This window comes from Diabrotica undecimpunctata, chromosome 6 (assembly GCF_040954645.1).
Source record: "Diabrotica undecimpunctata isolate CICGRU chromosome 6, icDiaUnde3, whole genome shotgun sequence".
NCBI classification, from domain to species: domain Eukaryota; kingdom Metazoa; phylum Arthropoda; class Insecta; order Coleoptera; family Chrysomelidae; genus Diabrotica; species Diabrotica undecimpunctata.
The window spans coordinates 118,287,704-118,312,388 of record NC_092808.1 but is presented as its reverse complement, the minus strand read 5'-3'; the positions used below and the strand labels follow the sequence as shown (position 1 = coordinate 118,312,388).

Genomic DNA, 24,685 nt, shown 5'->3' with positions numbered 1-24,685 from the left:
ACTTCTGGTGGTTTCCCTTTTCTGTTTACTCTCATGGTTCCAACTCAATCAGTCTTTTGCTTTGACAGTTTATCACTGAAGTCAAAAATTATATAATAATTGTCCAAAGACAGACAGTTGTTCTCTGGGCTAGTCAGATACATATCGTCTAGTTCATGATCACCACAGATGTATTTTTCTTCATATTCCAATTCACCCGTTTAACTATCTCTACATATTAATCCTTTCAACATGGATTAATTTTTGAGCTCTTTGCGAAACATATTTTCCTTTTTTATTAGCTGCCTTGTTCTTGTTTCTCTTTCCTGTTTAAGTTAGCTTCTTCAAGGAAATTATTCTTTGTAACAGCTGTCTTCTTCCCGTTTCTCTCTTCAAATTAGCTTCTTCGAGAACCTTCTTCATCAATGTAGATGTCAGAATTTCAGATCGTTTCTTTGTACACATGCCATTTTTATTAATAACTTGATTTTCCTTCTATATTCTTCTTCTTCATTTTCTATGACTGGTAAGAAACTATCAAGCAGGCAAATAATCGTTATCTTTAAATGTATCTGGGCCGAAATTCCAGCAGATCTCTTGTTCCACTATAGCAACTTTCAGATATACTTTGTTTAAAATCTCAAGTAAAAAGAAAGGTAGAGAGACTGGATCCTATTTGAAGTGTGAGGAGGTATGGATATGAGGTGAATTGAATTATCTTTACAAAATGAATATATCTCCAATAGTGTTTCTATAAGACATTTTAGATACGTTTAGTTAATTTTTTTTCTCCTGTTCTTACGTAAAGATGGGCTTTCGACCGAGTTTAGATACTGATCTCTGATTCATCCTTATTTTGCAACGAAGGGTCGCCTCGGAGATGTTGAGACTTCGTCCAATAATCAGCCTTAGGTTCTTATATTTGTTTTTTATTTTTGTAGCAATCAAGACAATGATAGATTATCGAGTAATTTTTGCTTGTGTGAAAAGCTCCATTTGAGTCTATGTAATATCTGCGTCTCGGATACGTGTATCTCGGATACAGTATCCTCGTCTGAAAGGCCTCTAAGGAAGATTCTTCTAATGATATTGTTAAAAAAACAATTTATTACAACACAATTGTATTTTAACACATTTTAACACATCTTAAAACACTTTTAAAATAAACATGACAAATAAGAAGCGTATATTAATAAATATTAAATGTTCTAATAAATATATATCACATTTGGTAGATAACAGATTGACTATTTAAATAATACTTTATACTTATAATTATAAAAGATCACATATATGTAAAAATGTTTTGTATATAAAATAATAAACAAAACGCATAACGTCAGAATATAATTTTTACTCCTGGACAAAATTATCGCACCACTGCTATTTTGTTGAATGATAAATAAAAAGAAATAAAAGTAATAAAAGCTGTTACTAAACCGATAAGCAGAACTGGATACAATAAACATGTAGACTTTATTATTTTATTTTTTGCTCAAATTCCTTGTTACTGAAGTTTTTCAATTTTTCGTTAATTGTATCTTAAGCAAACAGTTTGGCCAGTACTTCTTTCAGCGTAAGATAATGTTTCAAGCCCATGGGACATTTTGAATGGGTCATTTGACTTATAGTATGTCCCTCCTTGACTTTACAGTACACTAACATACGGCAATGCAATCCTTAAGGGAGTTTTTAGCGCGGCGATGCCGATTTTCTTCAAAATAATTTTCAATCGAACATTACCAGGGTCCTAAAAATGTAGGGCCCAAAAACTAACCCGTTACAGTCAATAGCATTGTAATAGAACAATATTTTTCATTGTTTTTTGTGAGTGATAGTCATTTTCGAAAAGTAATCAGGAATTTTATAATCAATATGCGTAATAACTTTTTTTGATAAAGAATGTTAGAATATCAAACATTAAGGGCCGGTTGTTCGAACGCTAATCAAAACTTAATTGTAATCAAATATTTAATTAAAATTAAATACGTCACATTTTGAGGTTATGTTGACTGATTTATTTTATTCAATTTTATTATTTTGCGTTTTAATTTAAAATAAACCATAATTAAACTCTTTCAGATGTTAATTTCATGTTTTTATTTACAAATCAATAATAATAATCAGCAATTTTTAATAATTTTGACACTTGCTGTGAGGTATTTGCTTGTAATTAAATATTTGATTACAATCAAGTTTTGATTAGCGTTCGAACAAGCAGCCCTAAAAGTGGATGTTGTTCTATGGTTGTTAATTTTTGTATTGACAGTATAGACAGTTCTGAAGTAATGTCAAGAAAAATATAAAATAGATTGTCAGTCAAGTTTAAGTAAAGTTTTATATTGTCCTACAGTTGAGAATAAATAAATTATAATTGTTGATGGTCAGTTCACCTAAATTAAATTATAACAAAGAATATCAAATAAGCTTATAATTATTACTGATAACATTGTATTGAGTAAATCATTGCTTATTTGGAAAATTTGGATCCTAATTGCAGTTTTTTGTTATTCTTAACGACTGATTTCCAATCTGAAATTAATGTAATTTTAATGTGTTTACACACTCATTAAAATTTAGTATAATTTCTAAACTTGAAATGAATTTTAGTTAGTTCATTTTTTAGTTAATTCAATTGATTCGTTGAAGTTCATATCGACTATAGATATTATTATGGTTTTTTGTGTTATAACGATTGAATTTATTAATGAAGAACAGTAATCTGAGGGGAAGGCATTGTCATTAGGGGAGAATCAAATCTTAGTAAACATGGTGAATTATCATGTAAATCAAGGATATGATTCACTTTAAAAAAAAAGACAAACAGTAGCAGTAGTAACCGGCATTTCCGAAAAAACAATTAACTCTGTAAGAAAAGAAAATTCCTCGGCACTTGATTACAACCAGCAAGGAGACGATCCAAGAACAAGCTAACTTCATTATCGCATAATAAAACCTACGATGAAGGAACAAAGAATGGCATTCGTCGAATAGTGCTTGATTTGTTTCGTAAGAATACACCCCCAACATTACATTCTCTATTAGCAGTAGTAAATAAAGACGAACATCTACCTAATTTTTCTAGAACTACACTGCATAGACTAATTAAGGACATGGGATTTGTGTACACAAAACGGGACAGAAAGTCAATGTTGATAGAAAAACCCGAAATTATTTCTTGGCGCCATCGATATTTGCCAGAAATTCGTACATTTCGGAAACAAAACTACAACATTGTATATTATGACGATAATGGGTAAATATTGGTCACAGTGTCAATTATGAATGGAAGGACACTTCCGTATCGTCACATAGGGATGCATTTGTTCGTGGACTCACTACAGGCTTGAAACCCCCCTACTGCACGTGGTCCACGCTTCGTTTTACTGCATGCAGGCAGTAAAGATCGTTTTAATAATGTAGCCGAACTAATTTTTTTAGCCAAGAAAAATACAGCAGACTATCATGACGAAATGGATGGACCTCTTTTCGAAAATTGGTTTAAAACTAAATATTCTTCCAAATATTCCCGATAAAACTGTAATAGTAATGGACAATGCGTCGTATCACTCCAGTAAGTTGGAAAGAATTCCGAACAATTCTGACAATAAGGAAGAAATAAAGTAGTGGTTGCGTTCAAAGGATATTTATTTCGAAGAAGATTACCTAAAATCCTTGTTGAACTGTTGGACTTTGTAGCTCATTTTAAATCGCAGTATGATTAGCGTATCGTAGAGGAAATTGCAAAAAATAAGAATGTTAAGTTGCTTAGATTACCTCCATAACACTGTGAACTAAATCCGATAGAGCTGGTATGGAGTGAAATAAAAAGATTCGTGGCAAGACATAACACAACCTTTAAAAAGGAACAAATAGAAAATCTAATACATGAAGCGTACTCTCAAGTTACTCCACAAAAATGGAATAATTACGCGCAACACTTAATTAGCATAGAAAAACAGATGTGGAATATCCATAATTTACTGGACAATATCGACACAGTTATAATAAACCTTAATGACGACAGTAGCAGTGAAAGTGAGGAAGACGGAGTATAGAAGAAATGTAAAATACACAGTTTAAATACATTTTAATTATTTATGTAGGTACCTACGTATTTATTAAGGTTTAACATATTTATGCGCTTAAATACATTATTATACAAATGTTTTATACAAAATTAATTTTATTTTATTAACATGAAGGTATTTTTGGAAAAAAAATGTTTTAGAACCCCTAACAGCCCCTAAAATGTCAATAATATTAAATTAATCAATAAAAAGTATATTTGCTTCAAACCTGTTTCTGATAAAATTTGGCATCACTGTTTGCCCTAAGAACCTGTACTATAAAGTCAAGGTGAGACAGACTATAGCATGAATGACATATTATAAATCAATACTACAATATTTAATAACTTTAAAAACTATGCCGTCAATTCTTATCGGTACACAAAGCATGGAGATTCAAATTAAGGGTTGCACCATAGATTTTTCACCCCTGTCCCATCCCAAACGTACGGCATTGCAAAAAAAATTAACCTACATACCGATACAAAACTGTGTGTATGAATGCCGTACTGTGTCAAATTACCGAAAATGGGGAAAAGATTTTCAAAAAAAAAAAAAAAAAATCCCTGCTGCTGATACCAATATTTTTGTACGGCATTAGGTCGCAGCTCATTATTTTTGTATTCCTACCTAAGCCGTACCAAAATGTTTGGCCAAAAAAACTTACCCACTTGTTTATCTTACCTGTGACTCACAAGTACCGATAAGAATTGACGGCATAGTTTCTAAAGTTGTTATTAGATATTGCAGTATTATTTTATGTGATTCATACTGGGTCAAATGACCCATTAAAAATCTGCCATGGGCTGTAGACTAAACCTTTAAAATAAAGTGGTGCGATAATTGTCCAGAAATTAATGTACACAGTACAATATAGCTTTCCTGGCTACATCATTTACTACTTCACAAATAAAAAAGATAACTCCAAGAATTATACAGTTTTGCTAGTGACAAAGAGACATGACAGGTCAACCAAAATAGAGTGATGATACATGGTGATTCAACAATTCTCAAATTATATACGTTAATACTAACAATAGTGTAAGTACTGTGTAATCCTTTAAGAACCAAAATTCATCAAGTATCTTCTGATAGGAAACAAAACGACATATACCTGAGAGAAATCGCAGCCACTTGACATTAACTGCTATGCCAATTGACGCACTTTTCTTTCCGATACACTCCATATATAGATTTCTATATTTCTCAAATTCTTCTGGACCATTCATGCAAAAGTGTGTACTTGATTAATGATATCAACTCTTTCTTTCTTCTATCGTTCAGATCGAGTGTCGCTTTAATGAATAAGTAAAGCAAATAGATTCATTAGTTAATCAGAAAATTACGAATTTCCAGAACTTCTTTTTTGATCTGTATCTGATGAATACAAGGTAAATGTTTCCAATAAATCGCTCTCACCAGCAGCATATGTACATATTTGGAATGTTTCGTTACCAACTTCTTCATTGCTATTGGTAAATATGACAAAAGATTCATTTAGTGGTACATTGTCGTTTGGATAAGTAGCACCGGCTGTAAATTCGACTAAAGAGTTATCATTTCTATTCAATAAAGAACTTTCAGTTGTGTGCAATACAGAATTCTCATTAATGGACGATAGTGGACTATCGTTAATTTGAGATAAAGTTCTGTTAGTGGTTCGCACTTCGTTATCTTTGTCTTTCGTTATTTCAGTCTTTTCATGAGTTAACTGATGTGCTTTAAAAGAATGCGCCCATGTGAAGCTCTTGTTGCAAACTGAACAAGTATAAGCTTTAACACCCGAATGAGTTTTTGCATGCACTTTTAAACTATTACTTCTATTAAATGATTTATTACACACCGTGCATTTGTATGGTTTTAGAGATGTGTGAACGATTGCATGGCGCTTCAGTCTTGTTGATGAGGGGAAAGCCTTGCTGCACTCCCTGAAATTGATAGTAAAAATATTATTTTATAACTGCTCCTACATAATCAACAGCAGAACAAAAAAATCGTCTACATACAAATTTTTTACGATAGAATAAAATATGTATAAACGAATGTGCTAAACAAAATCACCAGAAGAGCAATGGATACCAAAAGGAAAATGAGTGAAAAGATATTGAAAATGAAAGGCAAACGATAAGGTAATTTTGCAATAGCATCATCAGCACTTATCAATGCAGATATTATGAATGGTTAAGAAAAACTGTCGTAAATGATAGCATAAAAAATACATGTAAGATTATTCTAAAAATTTTACAGATTTCAATGAAATATTATTATTTTGGGGTGTAAAGCTAGTTCGCGTCCGTAGTAGAATACTACACGTGCACCCTGGCATAAACGAACTAGCACAATAGGCAGCCAGACAATCTAGAATCTCTAGATGTGTTGGCAAGAACACATCACGAATATAAGATATGCCTCTAACATCATCATCATCACGTAGCGCTACAACCCTGGGTGGGTCTTGGCTGACTGTACAACTTTTTTCCAATTTGTTCGGTCTTCCATCATCCTAGGGTCAAATGGAATGTTCATTTTCCGGAGATCTGCTTGGATGTTATCTCTCCATCGCATTCTGGGACGTCCGAGTGGTCTTTTGCCTGTGGGAATCTCTTCCCATACCAGTTTTACCAGTCTATCGTTATGCAGTCTGTGCACGTGGCCTGCCCATCTTAGTCGGTGTGATTTAATTTCTTGGACAATATCGGCGTCATTGTAGAGTGCTTTTAATTCGATATTGGTTCTGATCTTATACTGGTTTGTGGTGATGTCATGGCGAGGTCCGAAAATGTTTCTAAGTATTTTTCGTTCAAAGCGTCTGAGCTTTTCTTCGTTTGCTTTGGTCATGGTCCACGTTTCGCATCCGTATGTTATTACAGGTCTGACGATGGATTTATAGATTTTGATTTTTGAACTTCTTGTAAGATTTTTTGATTTTATGAGCTTATCCAGTGCGAATAGACAGCGGTTTGCAGATTGGATTCTGTCTTTTATTTCTTCAGTAACATCGTTGTCAGCTGTGATTACGGCCCCCAGATACTTAAAACGTTGTACTCGTTCAAAATTGAAGGTGTGGATCGTCACATTATTTCGTCTTCTCTTCATTAATCTTCAGCCCTACTTCACTTGTTGCTCCTTCCACCTTGTTGAAGATGTCTTTCGTGGACAGGATGGAGTCTCCAACGAGATCTATGTCATCTGCATATGCGAGTAATAGCTTGGGACCTTGAACCGATAGCAATTCTGTTTTTATTTCGGCCGACCTCATGGCTTTCTCTAATACAAGGTTAAAAAGTAGTGGAGATAACGCATCACCCTGTTTGAGTCCACTGTTGATTTCAAAGCTGCCAGACAGTTCATTATTTACACGTACTTTAGATATTCCACCCTCCATACAGACTTTGGTCATCCGAATGAGTTTCTTTGGTATTGAGAACTCCGCCATGGCATTCCATACTTGGCTTCTTTCTACGCTATCATATGCCTATCGAAAGTCTATGAAAAGATTGTGTATGGGTCTGTTATACTCCCAACCCTTTTCTAGAAGTTGTCTCAGCATGAATAGTTGATCTATTGTTGATCTGTATGCCCTAAAACCGGCTTGATATTCGCCTAGGACATTTTCAGCATAAGGGATTAGTCTACTAAGAATGATGTTTGAGAGGGTTTTATATGCCGTGTTTAGGAGTGAAATTCCTCTATAATTCGCGCATTTTGTTTTGTCCCCTTTTTTGTGGATGGGCACTATTATGTTTTCCTTTGAATTCCCTTCCTGATTTGGCGATGTAGTGCGTCTCCCCCATATTTCAGAAGTTCTGCTGGTATATCGTCCATACCCGGCGCTTTGTGATTTTTCAGCTTATTTAAGGCCTTTTGGGTTTCTTCAATGGAGGGATTTTTGACGAGCATGTCCGCTGTGATATAGATCTCTTCTTTGTGCTGTTCTTCCTGTATGATATTTAGAAGGTCCCTAAAATACTCTTTCCATTCCTCAGTTACTTCTTTACCGTCGATTATCATACGGCCTTGATTGTCTCTAAGGGTGTGGATGGAATTGGTTCTATGTCCTCAGAGGAAATTGTTTCTCAGAGGAAATTGCTTTATAGAATTCTCTGGAGCCTGGATATATGCCTCTAACCAACAATTTAAATGGACCTTCTCAGGACCAAGCGACAAAAGGACTCGGACCAAGCATCCGAATCTGCCATTTAAATATAGAAGGTATTAGTAGAAGTAAATGTGAATACCTTTAAAAGGTACTCATTGAAAATAATATCGACGTGGTCACAATTCAGGAAACCCATGTAGAAAACGAAGAACGAATTCTCGCTAGAGTAAGAATTCATTGCTATAATTTATTGGGTGCAACTTACCATCCAGCTTATGAAGTGACAACCTATGTTCGAAACAAACTAGAAAATGCACACATATGTTGTACATCAGACAGAAATAACATTCAATATTGTCAGCAATATTTATAAACCCCCGGCAGTCCTATGGCCTCTGCATGTTATTCACGCCCATCCACACCCCTCAGTTTATGTTGGAGACTTCAACAGTCATCATGAACTCTGGAAGTATAGGCACAGTGATCAAAAAGGCGAGGCTCTGCTAAACTTGAGTGAAGAGACTGACACTTATTTAGTCTTTGACGCTAAATACCGGGGAACTTTTCGATCTGCAGACTATGTTTTGTTTCCACAAATGAAAACAATCAACCACTGGCAGCTTCACGTACAGTTCTCCCAGATTTTCCACATAGCCAACATAGATCAGTTGTAATAGAAGTTGGCATCAAAATACCAATAATGTTATCTTTTCCTCGACCTAGGTGGAACTTTCAAGAAGCAGACTGGGCGACTTTTACTGAGATTGGACAAATGTCTGGGGTGGTTAACTCCAACACGGGCAAACTACATGAGATTTGTTGGCGCGGTTATCTCTACAGCAAAAAAAACTATACCCAGAGGATCTCGTAAAGAGTATATCCCAAGATGGGATGAAAAATGTGAGAAATTGTATCAAGAATACAACGAAAGCCAAGACCGAGAAATTGCAGACGAACTACTACACAGTTTGGATGCAGCCAGACGACAAAAATAGATGGAAACTGTGGAAAAATTAGACTTTAGTAAATCAAGCAGAAGAGCATGGTCTTTACTTAGAAAACTTGATAGTATCAGACTCCCAACTAGAGACAAAGTACCAATAGCTCCCAACAGAGTGGCCTCCCACATTGTAGCAACCTCAAGAGCACCTAGAGATCATGACCACACCACCAAAGTAAAACAAGAACTAAAAATACTAAAGTCTGCATGTCCGCCTATCTGAGTATTCTGACGAGTTTACTATAGAAGAAATTATTTCAGCAATATCAGAAATTAAGTCTGGAAAGGCACCCAGCTCCGATAAAATCCATCCAGAATTTTTACTCTACTTTGGCAAATATGCTAGCAAGTGGCTGGCTGATTTCTATACAGATATATTAAAATCAGGAGAAATCCCCCATTCACTAAAAAAGGCCTCCATTATAGCCATATTAAAACCAGGAAAGGCAAATGGTCAGCCCCAAAACTACCGATCGATTGCACTGCTGAGCTGTGTCTATACACTGTTGGAACGCTTAATCTACAACAGAATTAGTAATAACATATTTGAATTGATACCTATTAAGCAAGCAGGGTTCAGACCTAACCGCAGCTGCACAGATCGGGTCCTATCCCTAACAACACATATTGAAGCAGGTTTTCAAAGAAAGCAAAAAACATCCGTTGCTTTCATTGACCTATCAGCTGCATACGATACTGTCTGGAGACAAGGACTAATCTGCAAACTAATCCGTGCCATCCCGTGTCAAAAGGTAACTAAACTCATTGATCGATAGACCTTTTCAAGTCACAATGGGCAACTTTAAAAGTGAAGCTCAAAATGCTCCAAATGAAGCTCAGCAATGGACTGCCACAGGGATCTGTTTTGACACCCTAACTGTTTAATTTATACATTGCGGACCTACCTGGGACAACTTCGCAGAAATTTGGCTACGCTGACGACTGGGCCATTGCAGCAAGACATATTAACATGGATGTTACAGAAACAATACTAACGGATGACCTTGCCGTTATGGGAGAATACTTTCGCAAATGGAGGCTACGGCCCAATGCAACGAAAACCGAAGTGTGCTGTTTCCATCTGAATAATACCCAAGCCAACAAAAAACTCTCCGTTCACTTTGAAAACAGACTGCTCACACATAACTCAACACCAAAATATCTTAAAGTGACTCTGGACAGAACATTGAGTTTTAAAGAATACCTACAAAGAACGGCAGCAAAACTGAAAACGTCCAATAATACAGTCCAAAAGCTATGTGGCATCACATGGGGTCCTCAGCCTCCGTACTCAGATCATCTGCCCTCAAACTTGTATTCTCGGCGGCTGAATATGCTTCCCCGGTATGGCTCAATGGCAAACACACGAAGAATATTAACACCAAATTAAACCAGACAATGGGAACTATTGGCTTCCCATTCTGAGTCATATTCCACCACCGAAACTGCGAAGAAGTCATTCGCTTCTCAAAGAATATCGAAAAATCGATGCTAACCATCAACTACCCATACACCATGGTAGGCTTGATATCGAAATAAACAGACTGCGCTCCAGATAACCTCCATTGTCAAGAGCCAACTCCTTACATCAGGAACATTTCAACCTCACCAACGCTTGGAGAAGCCACAGGAAGCATACCAAATGGCCTGTATCGATCAGAAACCGCCAGACTTTGAACTGACCCGCAATACATGGACAACGCTTAACAGAATAAGAACAAGCAGCGGTAGATGTGCTGACAGCTTATATAGATGGGGAAAAGATGGCCTTACTCCTGAGTGTGACTGTGGTCCATCACATTGTTGAAGAATGCCCCCGAAGGCGATTCCCTGGAGTTTTCGATGAGTTCCTGAATGCGACTGAAAATGTTTTACATTATATTAATAATGCATTAGATATTCGTTTGTAATACTCTCCATGTAACGTTTTATAATGATTTTTAATTATGTGTTCTTATTGTATGCCATATGAAAAATAAATAAATAAAATTATTATTTTAAAAGTATAGAACAAAAAACTGACTTCTGTTGACATGGGCTCTTATGAATTCATTACTAATTTAAAAGTTGATACTTACGAACATTTGAAAGGCTTTTCTCCAGTATGTGATCGCATATGTTGCACAAGATGACATTGCATTGACATTGTTTTCCCACAAACATTGCACATGTATGGTTTTTCCTTTGTATGTGTTCTCATATGGTAAGTAAGATCTGGAGCTTGTCTAAACCCTCTACCGCAGATGGTACACAAAAATGGTTTGGAACCTAAAAACGATCTTATAAACAACCTTAAAATTTATTTACTAACACTGGGGCATTTCTCAAGACGGGATGAAGATGTGCAATTAAGCATTAACAAGACGAATTCATAAAATAGAAAGATTAATATTTATTTAAGAATAAAAAACTCATAAGTTTTTAACAAAACTTTTTGCTATATTTAAAACTACTGTAAAGCACAGCTGGTTTCAAATGGAGCAGACAGTTTATCGCGCAGGCAGTAGAAACAACTATGCAATGGCGATGCAATATTAAACAAATTGAGAAGGATATTTTATATTTGAAACCGCAAAAGATTGTATTACTCAATTAAACAATAAATGAATTATGCTTTTACGAAGATCGTAATTACCTTGAAACTATTTCATAGAATGGAGACACTTAAGTGTAGTAAGATTAAAAGGATTAGATTGACACCGGAAGCCAAAGGGATAGTTTACAAAGTGTTTACAACACTGTTCCCAGGTAATAATGGAACTAATATTAAACAACATGTAAGTGAAGCTACAGGAGTATCTGTTCTCATAAGAGAAAGGATAATTCAACAAACGAATATGTTAACAAACGCAGATTCAAATAATTCACACGTATTTCCAGCTAACTGACATGTGCTAAACGAAAAGCAACTGTGGTAGACTTGGAGAACTACGACAAAGCGTTCATTAGTAATGCGATTTAAAAGGATTGTAAAAGATTTGGGATTTAAACGAAAAACAGCGAAAGATAATTGAACGTGTGACATTCGTGCTCTACATCTTAAGTATCTAGACAATGTTAAAGACTACAGGAGTGAACGTAAACCTAGTTAATGGAACCTATGTACATACCACAGTACGCTGGTCAGATGATAGTGGTAAAGGATTTTTCAAAAACATTTCACAGGGAAGTAGATTTGTTATCATATACAGTGGTGGTTTCATACCGAATGCTGTTTTGATTTTTACATGTTGTCAAGTCTGGAGGTCAAGATCATAGTCAATATAAATTTGGCAAGTTACTGCAAAAGTGTGGACATATTTCTTTAAAACTTCCACCCTATCATCCAGACTTAAACCCTATAGAAATTGTTAAGGCACATAAAAAATGGAATTGCAAAACAATTTTTTAATTGCACGTTACTAGCTGTAAAAGTGTTGCACACACCATCCAGATAATTTGTGTCTCTTACCTGTGTGTATTCTCATATGTGCAATAAGAGTACCAGAGTGTTTGTATTTTTTTCCACATTCCTTACATTCAAATGGCTGCTCCTCTGAATGACTACGAATATGGTGTTTTAAGGCACAATATACTTTAAAACCTCTTTTACATTGTGTACAAACGTATGGTTTTTCCTCATCATGGGACTTTAAATGCACTCTTAAACTGTTAGGAAACTTGAAGGACTTGACACAAATATTACAGGTATATACCTGAAAAAATAATGATTTCGTGTTTTTAAATGAATATTATAAATACATTTAAAGTTTTCATACAGTTGTTATTATCTGTATAATATATGTACCACTGTAAATACTACGAATTCATAAATCTTATAATTGATGCTTCTTTTGCATATAATGCAAAACACATTACAGGGGAAATGTTATAACATTCCAGTAATAATTTCACTTAAAACAATTTATTTGTGAACCATGACTTGACAAAGAAACAAAGAAAATGGGAAAGACCAGTCAATTCTAAGACAACATATCTTACTTACACTGGAGTAAGAAAACAAGGAAGGGTCAAAGGAGTTGCCATACTTACTGATACATCAAAGGTGACTTTTTTATGTCCAAGGATGGTGTACAAACAAGAATGATAAAAAAATTTTAAACTAGAACAGTAATACACGAAAGGAAAGACCCACAAGCATAACAAATTTTAAAAAACCCTAAAGTAAAGAAATGAGCCAATCGTATGGGCATAATACACGCTGCTCATTTAAGGGGAAGTAAATTCCATTGCAAACTTCCACTTCTCATTTAGGTCCCTATTCTGAATGCCTATTAAGAAGCGCCACTTAAAAGGTAACCTAATACTTACTGCCTCATACCAACAAATATAGTCGCTCGTGGAAGGCTAAAGCGTAGTTTACATGAGTCAAGTAGCCGTTCAAGTTGCTTGTACAAGTAACTTTAATCAAGTATTTAACTTTGAAGGGCATTCAAGTAAAGTATTTACCCTCATGTTCGGATCACAGACATATACGATTTGACCTTGATATTTTTCCATCGGAAATTAAATACAAAAATCCTAGAGATACAAACTGGGTAGGATATAGGGAGTCCCTCGGTAAAAATCTAGGAGAAAGTATGATCTTGTTTAAAGGCCCAGAGACTCTAGATTCGGCGGCAGAAACGGTAAGCGAAGCTATTATGGAGGCTTACCAGAAAACTGTCCAAAAAAACAGTCTGGTGGAACAACGGCTTAAAGAGGATGAGGTCGGAAGTCCGAAGTCTATTTAACAAAGCCAAAAGTAACCAAAACTGGGATGCCTACAGGTATAAGCTAACGCTATACAATGAAGAAATTTGGAGAGAGTTTTGCGAGATTATAGATATCCCGGCATGTTCTCGAATCCATAAAGTCCTGGCAAAGGATGGTGCTACAACGAAAGAAGTAGGTTTCCTAAAGAAAGCTAATGGCAAATTTACGGACACCAAAGAGGAAAGTCTTAGAGAACTGATAAACACGCACTTCCAGGCTCAACAATTCTGGATGATGTAGATAGGCGAACCAACATAGACCAAAGGCTGACTAGGCTAAGGTCTACAGATTGGGAAATAGCCACAGCAATCAGCCACAGCAATTAAAGTCATATACTTGCCTAAGGTAGGTAAAGTATCAGACCTAACACCAAAGTCATATAGACGGATAAGCCTATCTTCTTTTCTATTAAAAAACGCTGGAAAGACTTCTTTATAGGTACATCGGAGATGAACTGCTAAGAGATAATCATCTAAGCAATCGTCAATATGTACATCAACCTGGTAAATCTACAGACTCTGCATTGGATGATCTAAATAGGCTTATCTCAAAGTCAATGGAAGACAAAGAGATAGTAATGGGCGCCTTTTTAGATATAGAAGGGGCATTTAATAATATTCCAGCTCTTTGATAGGAGCTATGAGTAGACGAGGCGCACCTGCGGCAATATGCAAATGGATAAGGGCATCCCTAGACAATAGGACGGTAATGTCCATTCTCGGTAAAGCAACCATCAAAGCAAAAGCAGGTGGAGGCTGTCCACAAGGAGGAGTTCTGTCCCCTCTACTTTTGGCGACCTTGGTAGAATATCTCCTCACAAATCTGTCCACAGAAGGCTTTTATTGCCTAGGATATACTGACGATATAGCAATCGTTATCAGGGGCAGGTTTGCCCAGGTGGTATATGAGAGAATGCAAGCAGCCTTAAATATAGTTGACGACTGGTGTAAACAAGAGAGACTGATAGTCAATGCTCAGAAAACACAAATCGTCAACTTCCCAAAAAAAACAGCACTACATGGCCTAAAACCACCGGTGCTGGGAGGAACAGAGATTTCATTTGCCAAAGCAACAAAATACCTTAGTGTGTATTTTGATCATATGCTTACGTGGAATACTTATATTCCGAAAACCACACAGAAAGCTACATACTATGTCCCTGGGCAGATGTAGAAGAATATGCGATAAGAATTGGGGACTTACCCCAAAATGACTCTATGGTTATACACAAGGGTTATTAGACCAATGATAACCTATGGCTTGGTGAGGTGATGGACAAAGAGGCAGCAAGTGGGAGCAATAAGGCTGTTATGTAATACACAAAGGCTATCATGCGTGTGTATTACGGGGGCAATAAAAACAACTCCTACTGCATCATTGAAAGTCCTGCTGAATCTACCACCACTTCATATCTTTATACAGAGCGAAGCCAGATCAGTGATGCACAGATTAATCCATCAGCGACATATAATCCAGATGCATGGTGCTGACAACAGAAAGCTAATCGAGGAGCTAAAAGCCGATATTGTCATGGGGCAACATATGGATGCAACAGCTACGAGATAGCGCTTTAACAACAAGTTCACAATTAAGATACCAGGCAGGGAAGACTGCAATAAAGGTGTACCCAAGCTGCTGCTACCTGGTACACGGATGGCTCACAAACATCGGAGGGTGTGGGAGCCGGCATAGTAGAGACAAATCAAGGGATACATTTTCTGGTAAGTCTATAAGGATGTGGCAGTTTTCCAGGCGGAAATAACTCAATTCTGTATAAGTCAATTCTAAGCTAGTATGGGATTATGTGTGTGCCCTAAATAAACTAGGAGACCGTAGCAAGGTTACGGTAGCATGGCGAGGCACAAGGGTCATAAGGGCAATGAAAAAGCAGATAAAATAGCTAAATAGCTTCTCTTTTTGGTCTACATAAACGACCTTCCAAATGCGGTGGTTAGTAGTTCCTCAAACCTTGTAAATTTCGCTGATGACTCAAATGTGCTTTTCTGGGAAAAAACTTTAGAAACACTCCTCACAGTGGCAGAGCAAATTCTAAGCAAGGCTGAACAGTGGTTCAGTGGAAATCGGTTGTTGCTTAATACTGATAAGACAGTTTTTGTCTACTTTAGAACCAGCCAGTCACGAGAGCAGTTTCCAGATACAATTAATTTCCTATCACAAAACACGGAACCTGCTAGATCAGTTAAATTTCTTGGTATTCATATTGACCAGAATCTGAATTGGGGGGAACAAATACAAAATACGACAAAAAAACTGAATAGAGCTTGCTACTCATTAAGGGTGTTAAAGAGCTATCTAGACCAGGGGATTTTACTATCAGTATATTATGCAAACTTTTATTCTATTATGCGATATGGGGTAATCTTCTGGGGTGCTGCAGTAGATAGCTCAACTATCTTTATAGTCCAAAAAAAGGCAGTCCGTGTGATTTTAGGATTGAAGGCGGGAGAATCCTGTAGAGGCCGATTCAAATCACTCAATATACTCACTTTCTCAGCCATCTATATATTTGAATGTATTATGTTCCTTTTTAAAAATTTTTCTTTGTATTGTCACCTGCTTCCCAATCATGAATATAATACAAGAAGCCTTAATTTGAATTTGCCACTTCACAGATTGTCTATAACAGAGAGAAGTCCTTTGTATGCGTGTGTTAAATTTTATAATAGTCTACCATCTGACATTCAACAGGAAACACACTATAGAGCTTTTAAAAGAAAGGTTTTTCAACACCTCGTTGACATTGAGCCCTACACTGTGGCGGAGTACCTGGCCTATCCTTCTCCTTGATCAGCATATTTAATTTCTAATGTTAATATATTTTAAATGTGTGATGTCAATATATATGTGTATATGTGTATATATATGTGTATATATGTATATGTATATATGTATATGTGTATATATGTATATATATTTTTTAATCTGTAATGAATAATGTGACGTTATTTGCTCAATTATGTTTAAAAATTTATGCAAATAAAAATTTACTCTACTCTACTCTACTAAACAAGGCTCATCAACGCCATTCATTGGACCAGAACAAATTCACCAGGACAAAGACAGGCGAAACAGTTCATTACAGAACATTCGCCAAAATTTACGGCAGACCTAATAAGGAAAGACAGGAAAACAGTCAAAGCCATAGTAGGTCTTCTAACAGGGCACTGTAAGCTGATGGGATTATCAGATTATGACCTGTGCAGATTATGTCACCTCGAACAGCAGAGCGCATTATATGTCAGTGTGACAGATTGGCAAATGTGCGTTTCTTTGCATTAGGAGAAGAAAATCCACCAGCAAATAGCTACATGGAAGGTACAGTCTCGAAGCTATTAGACTTTTTAAAAAGGGTCAGACTAGAGAATGTTATCTAGGACTAGAGGACCACAATATATCTGAAAAGGTCACAGTGGAATAGGCCAAAAGGCCACCTCTCTAAATCTATCTATCTATATATGTTTATGCTAATTAAAAAATGTTCTACATCACACGGAATTTTACTTCATGTATCTTCAAAAAATCCTACATTAATAAGCTGTAGAGCAAATGTACACATGTAGGATTTTGTATTTTAAACAAAAATAACTTCTACACTCACCTCCTGACCATCCTCTCCTCCAAAACTTTTATAATAATTCATGCTAGGTACCTCTTTACTACCTTTTTCATTTTTAGTTGATTTGGAATGTTTTTCATCTAAGTTTAAGCCGCAAAAATTTAATTTTGGAGATATGAGTTCTAAATTTTCAACTCTAAAGTTATCCTTTATCAATTGATCAACAGTATCTTCTCCTAATGGTATACAACTTTTCAGATCATCACAGTCTTCGCTCTCATCTCCATCCTTTAAATCGTCATTTGGCAAATATTCATCTTGTATGAACTCTTTTATTAATCCATCAGAAACCAAATTGCCACTATCTGAAACATTTTCACACTGTTTCTCGAGAGTGTTTTCAATAGCTGCTATTTCATTTAAATCGATTGTATTATTAGTTTCAAACTTTTCTTTTATTTCCATATTTTTAATTTGTTGTAAATAAGTTTCTAATACTATTTGGGATTTGTTACATTGTTGCTGAAATTTGTAGGCGTTGTGAGCACTGTTGATGCACTTGGCACATATCATACTTGGTAATTTTTTATCTTCGACCTGAAAAAAACTATTTTGAAATATTTCTGGTTAAGAATTTAACATCAAGTCAAGAAGTGTATTCTACTCTACATTTAGATATTAAAGTTGGTTTGGTTTTACAAAGAACAATAATAGAAGGAGAGTAATAAACTTTCAAGAACCCTGTACCCTGTATAATTAGAATAATTTTTGTTTAGTATACAAATAAGTACACCCCATAAAAGTTTAAAATTTAAAACTCAGACGCTGGCGAAATTAAATATCAAAAGAGTACAGACAAGGTGCTATGAGTAGATAAAAAAAAGTTTTTAGTTACCTCAGATGTGTTTTAGTTATGACCATAGACATATAATACCTAAACTGAGCGCTGCAATATAGGCCCGTTCACCCAGTGTGACAGAGAAGAAAGATGCAAAGCAGTCCCTGTGTGTCTTTATAATGGGCGGGGTTTATTGACCACGTGACCTTCCCACTACCAAACACAAGTGAGGTAACAACTTAAATATAACTTAAATGTTTAATGTTACAATTGAATGCTATTGTTTCTGCTTTTGGGACTAGATATATATAAGGTTCTTGAACTCCCAAGTGGAGCATAGAGCTTCAGTGAAAACGCGCCATCGGGTTCTATTTTGCGCTAAGGCCTTCACCTCATTCCAAGACTTTCCTTGGCCTCTTATCTCGTCCATGATGGATCTTCTCCACGTTTGTACTGGGCGACCTCTTTTTCTTTTCCCTTCGTCGTCGTTTCTGATGGTGTTAGGCCAGAATATACGAACAATTCTTCGTAGACATTTGTTAACAAAGACCTGCAGTTTGTATGTGAGGGTGTTTGTCACTTTCCAGGTTTCACATCCGTAGAGTAGAACAGACATGACATTTGATCGGAATATTCGGATCTTTGTCCTTGTAGTATACTCGCCAGATCTCCAAACAGGGTTGAGCGTGCTGAAAGCTTGTTGAGCTTTTCGTATCCTCATACGAATATCGTCTTCTGTACCTCCGTTTTCTGTTATGACACTTCCAAGATACGTAAAGTTTTCCACATTTTCAATCTGCATATTGTCGATAGTAAATAGCGTGTTGTTCCTTGCATTTATTCTCATGGACTTGGTTTTACTAATATTGATTTTCAAACCTATTTTATTGGCTTCAGTGGAAAGTGTTTCCAATTGGTAAGCAGATCTTGGAACCTTTGACCTAATAGACAGATATCGTCCGCGTATTCTAGATCGCTTAGGCGTGTGGTTAACGTCCATTGTATCCCTCTTGTGTCGGAGTCTAGTTTGGAGAGAACATAGTCTATAGCTATGTTAAAAAGAAACGGAGAAAGCACGCATCCCTGTCTAACTCCAGTAAGTACGTTGAATTCGTCACTGTTGATCCCATTGTGTGTCACGCTGCATTTCGCATCAGTATATAGTGACTTTATAATAGAAATTATTTTTTGCGGGATGTTTCTTAGCTCTAAAATTTTCCATAGAGCAGCGTGAGACAAGCTATCAAAGGCACGTTCAAATCAACAAAAACCATGTATAGGGGTGTGTTCCATTCAACCGATTGTTCCATTATTACCCTCACAGTATTAATGTGGTCTATGCAGGAGGATTCTGGCCTAAAGCCTGCTTGATTAGCTCGAAACTTAACCTTGTTTGTTATTCTTTTCAGTATGATGGTCGCAAAAATTTTATTTATGACAGTAAGCAAGGTTATTCCTCTCCAATTTTTGCACAGTGTGAGGTTGCCTTTTTTTTGGAAGCTTGATAATGTTACCTTTTTTCCAGCCTGCTGGAATGTGGTTTGTTTCCCACACCTCTCGGATTATGGAGAGCAAAAGTTCAGCAGTTAGATGCTGATCAGCTTTAAGCATTTCAGCAGCAATGTTATCGATTCCCGGTGACTTGTTGTTTCTCAGAGATTTGATAGCTGCTATTATCTCCGTTTTGGAAGGGGCCTCGCAAGAAATATGCAAGTCTATATTCTGCTGGTTTTTGACTATTTCGTCTGCGTTATCTCTGGAATACCTAGCATCTCCTGAAAATGCTCTTTCCATCTCTCTACTTGGTCATCTGTTGTAGTAAGCAATTCGCCTGTTTTGGATCTTACAATGTTCGAACAGTTGGACCCTTTTTGTGTTAGTCGTCTAGTAATTTGGTAAAGCTCCCTAGTTCTGTTGTGTTATGCAGCTGTTTCTGCTTGTTTTGCAAGTTCTTCAGCCCACCTTCTTTTGTCTCTTCTTGCTTTTCTTTTAACTGATTTATTTATTGTTTGATATTCCTGTTGTCGGTGTGCTCTTCTTTCTACAGTTCTTGCTTGCAGGATATCTTTTTTTCGTTGTTTTCTTTCCTCGATAAGATTCCATGTTTCATCTGATATCCATTCCTTTCTATCTTTCTCTTTTTTACCCAGTTTGTCTTCAGCTATTTCTGTCAAAATATCTGCGAAATCTTCCCAGCTATTTATTTCACGTTCTCTTGTTTTGAGTTGAAGTTCCTCTCTAAACATATGTCTTCCTGGGACCGTTTTTAGTTTATCTAGATTGTATGTTGGTCTCTTGGTGTTTCGCGTGGTTTTGTTTTTTGCCATCTTGATTTTAATGGTACCAATTACGAGATGATGGTCACTTGCGATGTCTGCTCCTCTTTTATTACATACATCAAGAAGAGATGATCTCCATCTTTTTGATATAGCGATGTGGTCTATTTGATTTTCTCTTGTATGGCCAGGTGCAGTCCATGTTACCTTGTGAATATTTTTATGTGGAAAGATCGTTCCACCAATAACTAAACTATGACTGGAACAAAAATTTGTAAAGCGCTCTCCGTTTTCATTCATCATTCCTAGGCCATGTTTGCCCATTACGGTTTCTAAGTTGATTGACTGTTTGGGACTAGATAATCAGGGTTCAAATCTTCTACTGATTTTCTTTTTTTATATAAATTTATTAAATATTATGTTTCCACCACTTTTGAATATTCCTACACCCACCCCAGTGGGTGTAGGACTATTAGTAGTCCTGTTTGTGTAAAGAGTTAATAAAGTCAGATGATACATTTCACTCCGAGGCAATTTATAAGGGCAGTTCAATATCACATTTACCGGTAATAAAGTTAAATTATAAATAACACGCCTTAATGTTTCAAACGTATTTGAACAATCTCAGTACTCTGCAGGAGAAAGATAGAAGAAACAGAGAATGAAAGGACATCCCATTAAATAAATATTGGACATTGACATGCTATTCAAAATCACCAATATTTTCCATTCCATTCTACTTGGACGTTCGCTACTGCCGGCAAGGTGTACTGATCAGAAACGCTATTGTTATACAAGTACTGTACAGCTAAATTCTAAATGTTTGTTTAGTATTTTACGACGTGTGATAAGTGTTTTAAATAATTATAATGTCAATATGGGTGTCAATATGTTGTTATATGTACATAAGTGCATAAAAAAGGAAAATGAACAAAACTCTGACAGAACTTTTGTAAATAAAATAGGTCAACTTAACAAAAATTATTACTATAGACAATGTATTGTATTGTTTAAAACTAAAACGAATTAATCAAAAATTCAGAAAAATAGACGATCTCCATAAGAATGTTATTCGAATATGTGTATAATTTCTACAAGGAAAACAAGCTACCTACACTACATAATATGATACAGGATGCACTAAGACAATATCTTGGTTATGACTAACAATATTTAGCGACATTATGAAATATTTTGATAGACTGTGGGTATAGATATAAGAAAATAAATGATAAAATGGAACAATCCACTATTTTAGAAAATACCACTGCCCTGCATTATATATCCAGAATTAATAAATCTTCTTTGACAAGAGTTTGAACTGAGTATCTCTATTAAGACTTGGGCTTTTCATTGATCAAAATCTAAATATTGCATTCTTTTCTCTGAGAGTCATAAAAACATGCAATGGCCATAAACTCTTGTTGTTGTCAGTGTAGTATGTAAACTTCTACTGAACACTACGGGATGGAATAATTTTTTATGGAATAACTGTTAGGGTGATTCCTGGAGTGAGAGCTAGGGAGTCCTGTCAAATTAAGTTCAAACTCTTATACAGTTGAGTACATGGCTCATTACCTGTGGGTCATTAATACCCGGCAAGATAAAACTCATACTTTTTATCTAGCATCATTTTCTTCCACACTTCAAACTAAAGACAAACCAGCTACCTTCTGTTATTAAGTGTTACGTTAAGTGTTACACATGTTATTTTTATGAACACTCTAGACTCAGTACATCGAAAAGAGATAGGTACAAAAAAGACGCTTGGGGACATTTTTCATTGTACTTGACCTGCTGATCAAGTACAATTATTTGTGACCTTTTTGGTTTGTTTACTTGAGCCTGTCAGTTTTTTGGATTCTTGTTGTTTTTTTTTGTGCTGTTTTTGCATTTAGAAGTTATTTATATTACACAAACAGTTGATTTAAAAACTAATTTTATATTGGAGTTTGAAGTCTTATGGTAAGTGTATTTTTATCTTGCCATTAATTTACATACAAAGTTCTCAGTTTGAGAAAACCTCATTCACACAGTTAAGGTATATAAATATAGTATAAATTTTAAAATGGATTAACTATTTAGATTTTTTAATTTCAATATCTTGTTTATTTCAAATAAAGCTGAGTTGTAATGAACTATAAAAAAATGTTAGTGTGTAAAAGCGTGTAAAAGTTATCTTTGTATAAATAAATTAGTATAATCAGTTATGTAAACAATTTAAAAAATCAATGAAATATGGTAGTTTTAATTTTTAGTGTTAGTATAAGCAATAACCTAGATATGTACAAGGTATTGATTGTTTCCCCTTATCTAATGAATGATTTATATAATTTATATAAACAAGTTATAGTAGTTTTGTATAACTATAACTTGTTATAGTAAAAATCGTTAACTTACGTTTATATTTGAGATGTTTGTAAGAATTTCTCCAATTGTTGGTATATTTTCACAATTTTGTTCTAACAAAGCACTATGGACTGAAAACATTGAATCGGACTCGATTAAGCACGCTCTACATATTTTTTCTAAATCTAAAGAAAAAACTATCCCTTCCATTTTGTATTTAAGCCGGTATTATCTTGTTTTTAAACAAAAATATTATTAGTTTTATGTGATGTGACTGACTTATTATTTTTAATTAGTCAGATGACGTATATGTCAAATTCTTCTTTTTACCGTAGTCTTACTCTTATTGTACACTTACTGTCTTACTGTGGTACACTGCTGTGAGTGCTGTGTAAGTCCCAAGTTACAAATTCTCTTGTCTAAGTACTAAATTTATCCTTATTTATTTATTTATTCCTTGTCTAAGTACTAAATTTAAATCTTAAATTCTACTGACTTTTAAAAGTTTATGTTGCATTAAAATATTGTTTTACTTAGATATTTTTGAACTAAATAAGAGCTATTAGAACTATAACCACCGAACAACCTCACGAAGTTGTGATTGACTTCTGAAGTGGAGGCTATATTACATTATTTTGAAAAAGCACGAGAATTTGAATGTATTTTATAGAGTGGAAACCGTGAGTGTTTAGAAGCAAGCATAGTTTAGAATGAAGTATGTGCAAGCCTCCCAAGTTATTGGCGCTTGTCAAGATATTATCAATATTTGTAGAATTTTTTAGAGTAAGAGAGGCCCCTGAGTGCGTGGTTTGGTTAGCTGAGAATACGTCCATGGCTAAGAGGCAGTAAACGACGGAGGAGGGCACGTTACATTGACGTTCATCATATAAGGAGGCGGCAAGACAGACTGAGCCCTCAAAGTCTGAATATTGTCGGATACAGTGTTGTTGTCACTTGGCCCTCTACGAATGGTAGGGCAACAGTAACAGAAGAAAAGGCAGGTTCGACTAAATTTAATGAATTAAATTGTGGGATGGTGTGATTAAGAACAGTGAGTCTTGAGAGCACTGTGACGGCAGCCGTGACAGTACGAGGCTGTGAGAGTAGTATTTGATTTTTGTTTGTTAATGGAGGAGGTATGGACTTATTCGGAGGAGGGATGAGTTTAAAAAAAATCGGCAGGTATACCACCTTCTTCACAAGGTGCTGCAATTGATAATAAATCGAAAGGTTTTTGTGTTGGAATTTTATTCAAATGTAACAAAGTAGGAGTAGACATATTCTGAGCTTGAATAGAGTTTATTAGCCTGAGGTACCTATATCGAGAGCATTTGAAAGTTCAGGTTGAGAAATACCTTGAAGCTGTATAAGTATTGGGCGAGGTATGTTGGCCAATTCCACTGGCACACTACAAGGAGGCGGTACCTACTGGATTTAAATTCATAATACCTAATGGAGTTGTCAAATTGGAGTAGAGACTAAAAATTTTGTTTAAGCAGAGCTTGACTTGAAACCAAAGTGTTGGATCCCTACAATATTTGTGGAAGAGAAATGTTAAGAAGCACAGGCGATTCAGATATTACAGTTTCAGTAATCGCAGTTTATTCTGGAGTAGTTTGAAAAGTGACTGTTTGTGCTGGTAGCACAATTTTTATGAAAGGCAGGCCTATTAAACCTTAAGTACTAATCTCATTGGAAGTGATTTCATAAGTCGGCTTTTGAAGCTCTTGCGCCTGAGATTG

The 24,685-nt window shown here is 35.6% G+C and overlaps 1 protein-coding gene across 2 annotated transcripts; it reads right to left on the bottom strand.

Moving 5' to 3' along the window:
- Window positions 1-1,109: 1,109 nt before the first annotated feature.
- Window positions 1,110-23,221, bottom strand: LOC140443791 (uncharacterized). Of its 2 annotated transcripts, none has more exons than XM_072535237.1 (5): window positions 22,995-23,221; window positions 17,523-18,077; window positions 12,600-12,843; window positions 11,227-11,416; window positions 1,110-5,977 (listed from the first exon to the last, which is right to left on the bottom strand). In XM_072535237.1, the coding sequence occupies exons 1-5, from the start codon at window positions 23,151-23,153 to the stop codon at window positions 5,392-5,394; spliced, it is 1,734 nt and encodes a 577-aa protein (XP_072391338.1). In that variant the 5' UTR covers window positions 23,154-23,221; the 3' UTR covers window positions 1,110-5,391. The 2 variants fall into 2 exon arrangements, with proteins under 2 accessions (XP_072391338.1, XP_072391339.1); XM_072535238.1 differs by having other exon boundaries at window positions 17,523-18,087; window positions 22,995-23,080.
- Window positions 23,222-24,685: the final 1,464 nt, after the last annotated feature.

Coding starts and splice junctions, on each gene's coding strand:
- LOC140443791 (XM_072535237.1), bottom strand. CDS start 23,153: ATGGAAGGGATAGTTTTTTCTTTAGATTTAGAAAAAATATGTAGAGCG. Junction 11,417..12,599: donor ACATATGAGAATACACACAG/GTAAGAGACACA, acceptor GATCGTTTTTAG/GTTCCAAACCATTTTTGTGT. Junction 5,978..11,226: donor GAAAAGCCTTTCAAATGTTC/GTAAGTATCAAC, acceptor TATCAATTTCAG/GGAGTGCAGCAAGGCTTTCC.